General features: G+C 42.9%; 1 protein-coding gene across 6 annotated transcripts in view; it reads right to left on the bottom strand.

Annotated features, from left to right (window-relative positions):
- Positions 1-357: 357 nt before the first annotated feature.
- PHF2 (PHD finger protein 2) overlaps positions 358-8,965 on the bottom strand; it is a 206,117-nt gene continuing 197,509 nt past the window's right edge. For all 6 annotated transcript variants that reach the window (XM_019505053.1, XM_019505050.1, XM_019505051.1 and 3 more), the window contains one exon: positions 358-2,542. In XM_019505053.1, coding sequence (XP_019360598.1) covers positions 2,454-2,542 — 89 coding nt within the window. In that variant the 3' untranslated portion in view covers positions 358-2,453. The remainder of the gene's footprint in view (positions 2,543-8,965) is intronic.

The raw sequence follows: 8,965 nt of genomic DNA, 5'->3' as shown, positions 1-8,965 counted from the left end.
GGGATACCTTCCCACTTAACCCCAACTTCACTAGTGCTCTATGCATACATAGGGGTCTGTCTGTGTGGAGTACTTGGCTGAATACGTCAGATGCAGCTCAGAAGGGAAACTGAGTTTTCAACTTTGAGAACGCTCACCAGTGCAGTTTCCTAATCTTCAGACCACCTTCAGCACACCTGGAGCTGCCTTCTCTTACTAGTGCCTCCCTAGCTTAATGGACTAAGACACAGACCCATATTCTGCTTGATACCACACTGCCCATTGACTTCTTTATAATGGCATGTGTCTAACAAGGCATAAAGAGGCCACTAGCTATTAACAGGTTTTAAAAAAACCCTACAAAAACACCAAACACAATTGTATACAAAACCTGAAATATTTTACTTTTTTTTTTAAACTTTGATCTAAGTTTACTTAGATTTCATGAACTTGATACAAGAGCATTTGATATGAATTGGTAAATAAAACACTGTAATAGATAGCCACAATAAACTTTGTTAGAAATGTACATGTTGCGAAAATAATAATAAAAAACAGCATGATGTCTGGGTTATATTATATAAATGCTCAACAAGAACAGTATACTAGGGAAGCTTAAAAACCCTGCTCTGCATAAGTCTGGGGCCCTATTCAACTAACTCTCTTAGACTCCTTAGCGCTCAGAATCTATGTCACACTATAACAGTATAAAGGTTAGTTAATAAGGCCTCAGTTGTTTCCTGTAGCTGTTTTTTTCATGGACATCACATCCAGGTAATGTGTATATAAACAAAGCTCATAAGAAATGTACAAATATAAAAAGCTACAAACATTAATAAATTACATCATCACAAAACACAGAAACACTTCACAAGGTGCTAGTAAAATAACTGTATCCCCTCATAATACAAGAATTAAAACAAAGAGCTGGTATTAAAGTTGAAGATTTTTCTTCAAAATGTGTCTTAAATAGATTATTTTGTACTCTGATTTGATTCTGTATAAGACGTTTTATAAGGCTGCACAAAGTTTTACTTGTTTTTCAGGCAACGCCCAAATCCAGAAAGAAAGGAAAACGAAAAACAAAACAAAATAAAAACAAACCCTTTTAGAATCAAACTAAAAATACAATGGTTGATAATACTCAGCCAAAACTTGTATAAATGTTAATGAAGGATTCTATAGAAAGAAATATCTAAAGATACTTTACTCTTATAAAAAAGAAGTTATTTAAAAAGCTATGTACAAGCTATATTCTATGAAAAATATGCCTTAGTAAACACATCTAAAAAATTAAAATACGGGGTTGCCTGAGAAACAAATTTAACCCCTCAAGTGTTTATATGCAGACAAGCAGTTTAATGTAAAAGAATGCACTCTACACCAAACACTAAAAGAGTTAAAAGACAAAAAGTATCCAGTCAAATTGTCAATAAGCTAAACTTTCCCCACTATCAGACACCTGGGTTCATGCAGCCTTCATTCCCAAGGTTACCTACATGTATCTGATAAGAAGTGCTTTGATATGAGCGTCAAAAGCTGCACATGAAGAAGCAGAGCTTGAGCTCATATACTGCAGTTAAGTGACTGCAAAGTCTGCAACACATCTTGGCATGCTGTGGAGTTCACCACGAATGCAGGCAATTCTACCATCGTGTATACCAGTTGCCTGAGAAAACTGACCCTCAGGCAGAGAGGAAACACTAAGGTTTAGCTAAAACTCCCAATCAGTTCTGAACCCCCTAAAAGAGGTGGGCCTTGCCAGTCCCAAGTGGGCTGTAAACCAGCTTTCACTGTGCATAAACACACGCTGCCTTGTGCACCCAGGGTTGTCCAACCGTCAGTGGGATTAGGCGTGGAATCGTGCTCAGGTGTGGAAACAGCTCTTTTGGTTGGCCAATACTTCTGTCATGACCAGGGAGAAACCATCATGTTCTGCCTTATGCGGACTGCCTCCTGCATTTATAAGTGCACCTTAAAATGTCTTGGGAACTCAGACACAGAAAATATCCCCCTTTAAAATTGAATTTCAATGCAGAATTAATTTTAAAACTCAGGTCTATTTCTCCTTGACCAAATACCTCTGTAATGTTGGTATATGTTTTCTTAAGTGAAGAATAACTGAAGTGGATGTGCATTTTGCTAAAACAACTTGGCTTTTACTTATGAACAAATTAGAGGGATACTTTCCTAAAACTGGAATGATCCTCAATTTCTTGGATTATTATTAACTTTTTGCGAACTAGTCACTCTCAGCAATTTGAGAAAGGACATCTATATTAAAAAATATTTATAGCAGTATTCTGTACACTTTAACTGCTGAAAGTTAAAAAGAATTATTAAAGTGGTGGCAAAAAGTTAACTGGTATTGTCCCTAAAATGATGCACAATACTACTGAAGTCCTTCAAGAGTTGAAGAGTTAGTGTCAGCTCAGGAATTACTGAGCTCTGATCAAGTCCCAGTTTTCTAACTATTAAAGAAGAAGTTTCCCATTCCGATGGATTTTCAAAATCTTCCCAAGCCTCTGCTTAGCGGTAGCCATACCCTTTTTTGTACGTTTTCCTGAAAGTGAAAAGAAGGGGGAGGGGGAAAAGACAGTTTAAGCAACAGCAGTTACAGCTACGCAGAAATAACAGAACAAATTCTTTAGATCCAAAGTAGAAGAGCTAAATGTGTATCTTCTGCAGCCACACTGATATCTGATTCTCACCTGAAGTAATTGTACATTTACTATGAATTCTCACAGTTTATTTTTACATGCTGCTCTATGGATAAGTATCACAACAATCAAAACGTTCTGATAAAAAAGGGATATACCATATACCATCCTGATGACTCATTCAGCATGGATCTTAAACAAGTTTAATTGAGAGTAAAACATATGGCACAAAAATTCTGAAAATAGCATTCACTGGATAATTGTGCTGATGAGCTGAATAAGGCAAGTTTTGACAACATGCAGCCTGCAATCCTGCAGATAGCGATCTGCAGCTGCTTGACGGCTAGAGAATGAGCCAGGGTCAGAGCTGGATATATATTAAGCCCCTGAGCCTCTGTCCACCAAACAATATTGTTCTCTATATCAATAAAAATGCAATACTCATTTGCTCATCCTTTTATGTTCTCTAGCAATTAAACCTCCTGAAATTTGATCATCAGTATCTTCTCTGAGTTTGTTGGGAACTAACCTACCCTTCAGATCCTTCCTTTCTTCTCTTATAATCAACCATTCTGCATCACTTACAACAGCCTTGAAAAAAGTGTGAACAGCTGAAAACTTATGGTGCTATCAAAGTAAAATACCGTGAAGGCAGGGTATAAAAAAAATCACATGTTAAAAGTTACAGTTAAAAATCTATTCATGTATAAAGTTGCAGGTGCTGTTTGTTTATGCTGCCAGCATTTTTCTACCCTGGACACGTGTCTTCACTGTGGTTTCTGAAGGCAACTGAAGTGTAACTGAGATCTTAGCTACATGGCTTGCCAAATACTGTATAACTTCAGGTCACAAATTCAAGTGGTTTGAAGAGTACGTTAGACTACACAAAGTAAACAGACCAGACTGCTCACTTAGTTTTACTCTCTATAATGTGGGTCTTTGTAAAACACATGCAACTGGACACAGCCATGGTCTCATAACTGTGCATCTACTTTAAGAATCTGATCCAAGACCAAGTAAACTGGAGTCTTACAATTGATTTAATAGGCTTTGGAGGATGCCTAAAGGGATAGGCCATGAACCTCAGTGTACTGCTTCAGTGTAATTGGAGTTGAAAGTTGGTTACACAGTTAAGAAAAATACAATGCTGCCGTCTGAAAAATATTTTCTTCTCCCCATTCATACACTCCCAGTCTTCAAGCATGAACTCTCGCACTCATCTCCAGCAACAGCATTGCCAGGCCAAAGCTACCTAACTTTACTTAAACTTGCTCCGTCCGCTCTTAAGACCCCATTAAATCCAACCTTATAGTCCCCATTTTGGCATCTATTGCACAGCTACCTTAGTAGGTATCACAACCCCCACTCCTTTTAATAACCAGTCACCCAAGGACATCAGAGTGCACTCCTTTCTCACCAGAGAAGCAAAGCCTTTGCTCACTTAGCTGAGAGTGGTGCTTGGGAGTCTTGGCCTGAGCCACACTCTGCATTCTAGCCCAAAGCCCTGGCAGGGCTGCACACCTTCTTGGGGCAGCTTCTGAGATATTTTTAGTTCATAATATAACCCTGTTTATTTCAACAGATCTACTTGTGTCATAATTTGAACATATCAATATGTAACTTAGGATGAACTGTTTTATTTGGCCTCTGTGCTAACAGCCACAAGAATAAAACCACAAATTCCTGTTCATACTAGTAACTTTCTCTGGTTTCATATTATGAGCCCAGATTTTGCAATAAGTATAACACTTTGGGAAATGACAGCACTTCTGGGCCAGTTCCAAAAAGGGCAAAGGCTCTTATATTGCCTCTGAGGCTAGATGTTGTATTTTCCCAAGACCACTTATATCTGTCTCCCAGATCTGTCACAGGCTTGGCATGTACACCCATCACCCTTCTGATTAGGGTTAGTGAATGCACTGCCTCTTTTCTGCCATTGATTCAATGATGCAATCCTGGGACACCCATTCACATGCATAAGCCTTCTTATCCTGCAAACCTTTTTAGAGGTTGTCCTGGCAAAACAGACACCGATGCCTGACCAACTGCACTTTGTTCCAAAAGAAAATGTTTTCTTCTGGGACAAATGCAGCATCTATTCATAGTCTGAGTTATTCACAACACTCCTCCATCCCTGCTGCATATGACATGCCATAAGCACCCAAGTGTCCTAAAGAAAACAGTTCAGGTATTGCGTGTGCCAGAAGCAAGTTCTTTGCATAGCTAAATGCTTAGAGGCCTATGGAAATCTAAGGTCTTCACAATTACATGTCCATTAGGGCTGTGCAAAGCTTTGGTCCCTGATTTGATTCAGTGGAGATTTGGCCTGAAATCAATCAAATCAGAGGACCCTTTAAGCTCTCTGAACTGAATCAGAGAGATTCAGAAAGATTCTGCGATTTGGACATAGACACAGCTTTAAATGTTTTTTCTACAAACCTCTAGGTACCAGGCGGCTCATGAATGCTGCGATGCTGGGGTGCATGAAGTAGCCCACAGAAGTGCAGGGGGCTCCCCAGCGCACTCGGCAGAAGCACTTCCGGTCCACTTTTGGGTCCAACGGGGAGCGTGCAGGGGGGCCCTCCCGCACCCCCCAGCTTGGTGACTTGTGCCTCCTGGGTCTGGTAGGGGGGACCCAGGGTCCCCCCATGGCCAATCACCAAGCTGAGGGAGCACTTCTGGGTTTACTGCCGAGCACGTGGAGGGCCCCCCTGCACTGCTGTGGGACGCTCCATCCGCCCCAGCATCACAGTATTTACAAGCCATGCTGGTACCTCAAGGTATGTAGAAAAAACATTTAAAGCTGTGTCTATGTCTGAGTCGCTGATTCTCTGAATCAGCATCGAATCTTCAGATTTGGATTTAGCCAAATCAAATCAGGGACAGTGATTTGAATCAACGAATCAAATTGCTGTCCCTGATTCAGGCCAAATCTGAATCAAATAGGGCCTGCTTCGCACACCCCTAATATCCATGCACCTAAATCCCTTCAGCGGCTGGATCCATCAGGTGTGCTCAGACCATGCCACCCATTCTGACAACAGTAAGTTCAGTATCCATGCCCATTTTCGTAGAACTTACATGGGGGAGCCTACTTTTTTGCATAACAGTCTATTACTTAAATAATGCACCCAGGAAGTGGGAGACCTGGGTATCTCTTGCCCACAGATATTCAAACACACATCTCCCAAAGTAGCATATTCACCACCTGGCTTTTGGGTATGCTGTATTAAGAACACTTCCATTCAAATTAGGGCACTGCAGTTAGAAATGGAGCAGTTATGAGGCCGGAGGTCAGCAAGAATGTGCACATCTACCTCAATAGCTTAGTGAGGAAGGTGCTTCCTTGAAAGGGGAAGACTCCTGGGTTACGCATTTGCCATTGAAAAGGCACTAAATAAAATGTGTAAGAAGAACTAAGAGAAGGGCTCAGAATCCAGGAGGGTCCTCTCTCAAGGGAATACTGTCCTCACTGAGCTTTGAATCACTTCAGATTTACTGAAGCAAACTAGAAAGTGAGATAACTGAGTCAGCTGACTACCTCACCATAAAGGATTCCAGGCTAAGCAGCAGACCATAGGCTGGATGATACCTTTAGCTGTCATGGGTGTAAAAGCCACAGCTACAGAGATCAGAGCTGCAGATTTCCAGGCTCAAAACATCCAAAATGCTGCATTCCAAAGTCAGGTTTCATCTTGTGCTCTCTCTTCCTGACCCCCTGAAATTTGTATTGCTATCAACAAAGTAGGACAAGGAGAATGGTGGCAATTTATAAACCAGTGGTCAATATATTTCCTTGGGAGAGCTGGATTTTAATGCCCTAAAACTGTAAACTAAGAGCTGGGATGTTTGAGTTCATTAACTGCCTGAGCAGTCTGTGAAGAGTCTCACAAACTCACATCTTCCCTCTCCCAGGAGAGGACATGAAATTCAGGATTGTTGCCTGGACCCTTTTTTTGCATTAGAGTCATTGAGTTATTAAAATACCCTGATGCTCAGAGATCAGGGCCTTCTGTAAGCACTTCCATAAGCACTCTAGCAATTGCAGTGCAGAAATAGGTCCCCTTTGGTGCACTGCCTTCCGCATCCCATGAGGTTTGCATTCATGCCTTCATAGTGGGAGAGCTTCAGAACAGGTGGAAGATGCACCCACAGGTAGTCTGGTGGTGGGGGTGCACTTCTGACAGTTAGGAGGTGTGCACTTGAATCCCCTCAGTTTTCTCTAAGGAAGTGTCTGAAAGGCACTAAACCCACACTCCCCAGGAGATAGCTCTAACCACCTGTCTGCATGCTGGATGGATTTGGCATTGTACTTTAAACAGTCATAAGCTAACAGAACCCAGAAGAAAGAATGTGGAGTGCAGCAGTTAGCAATGAGGGTTCTGCACCCAATCCACAGCAATCCAGTCAGAAGTCACCCACACCTCTTGCTTCCAGCCCTATGAATCTTGCTTTCCTGACTGCTGACTGCATAGCAGCACAAGAGTATGGGTGGAAAAGCAGACACCTTGGTAGGCTGGTGTTTAGGGCATGTGCCAAGGAGATATGAGATATGGAGCTGAAGTATGTCAGATTAATGCCCCAAGAAGTAGGCACCTTGCTTCCTTGATCTACTCAGGACCCCAACTGCCCAAGAGAATGCCTTAGTCACCCAGGCCAGAACTATGATGCATTTCACAGTAAACTGTCTTTGGCTTAAAAAGCCTTGAGCCAACGATCAAAACCTAGGGCTCCCCTTTCTTAAGCCAACAGCTGAACTAATAAACTGTGGAGGAAGGTCCCCTTCACTTCCTTCTCTCCTGCTCCATGAATCTTGGAGAGAGGTAGCTCTGGGGCAGAGAATAAAACCTAAAACATGAGACTGAAGTCACCAAGCTACAACACCTGACTTCCCTACCCTCTTCTTGGCCCAATGAACATTGGCTGGCCCAATGAATGCTGTCCTGGCTGCCCAGTGGTGCAAGCTTCTAAGAAGGGAAAGCCACAACTGAGGCCTAACCTGTGGGCCTGCTGATTGCTCTCTTCACCCCACGGATCTTCAGGTCAGAGCAATGCAGTATCAGCATTGTTCCTAGCAATGCCTCTGGCTTCATGTTTGAGGCAGTCATAGGGGATGTAGAAATATGAGTTGTGCATATTACATTAAATAGGGTTGTGTTGGGGGGAGGACCCTTGAAATAATCTTAGATGAGGGGAAAAAAGAAATTAGTAGCAGCTCGCCCCAGGCAACACCCTCATTCACAGTTCAGGCTAACCACACGAAATCTTGCTGTCCTGGTTGCAGAGTAGGCACACATTGAGGGGCAGAGCACTGATACAAAAAGGCTCAAATGGTTAAAACTCCCAGGCAGAAGGTGCAAGTCCTTCGTTTTGGTCTCTTGTGCAGCTTGTTATGGATCTACACTAATCAGTCCTTGACTAGAAAATCTGAGCAAACTGGGGAGCAAAGATTTAAACTACATCTCTCTGGTCTGGTATGGAGAATCAGACCACTGCTCTACAAATTTAGGCTCTCTCTTGAAGACTGTCTTCCTGGTCTCATTTCAAACCTGCTCTTCTGGCCACAGGGGGCCAGCCTAAAGAGATGATTAGAAACGGCAACCTGATAAACTAGCCTGCAGCCTGGTGCTTAAAGTGTGTCCCTGGGAGGTCAAAGCTCTAAGTTCATTTTCCTTCTGGGCCTCTCTTTTTCCCATGACAGACCTCCACACAATGAGCACATCAACCTGAGAAGTCTCTAGCCCTGAATGCATGCCTGGCAGGAGAACGTCCAAGCTGCTGATGCATCTTACATTACACAGGCATAGGCTTATGGAAAACAAGTGCTAAATGCAATCAAGCATTCAGAGATCAGCCCCTTGGCCTCCTACCTCCAAGACATAACCAAACCTGCAGAGGTAGGGCTGCAGAAGTAGACTCCAGCTCGTGGACTCTCTTCTTGGCCCCACGAAGCCTGCCTTCCTGCCTGCACGAAGGCATAGCCACAAGAGGAGCCAGATAGTTTGAGCACTTGCCTAAGTTACCAGAGCTATGTGCTCAACTTCCCTGCTGGCAACAGAGGTTAGTGACCCCCCTGGCACCTGCTTTCTATCCCTTCTGGCTTAAAGAGCCAGCAGTTCTTTCTCAGCCACATCTCCCACTTCCCATTAGCGTGTTCAAACCAGCAGGCAGGAGGTAAGAGGGTTTTTGTGTTCTCAGCCCTCACAGAATGAACTGGCAATGTGAAGATCAGAACCTACAGCACCTACTTCTCAGGTTATCCCAACCAAGTGCTGGGGGCCTGGGTAGGCTCCTGCTCAGGTTTTCTCTTCCAAGCCCATGAATCA

This window comes from Gavialis gangeticus, unplaced genomic scaffold (assembly GCF_001723915.1).
Source record: "Gavialis gangeticus isolate Ggan-Ray unplaced genomic scaffold, GavGan_comp1, whole genome shotgun sequence".
In the NCBI taxonomy this organism is placed as follows: Eukaryota; Metazoa; Chordata; order Crocodylia; family Gavialidae; genus Gavialis; species Gavialis gangeticus.
This window is presented reverse-complemented; position numbering and strand designations above follow the sequence as displayed.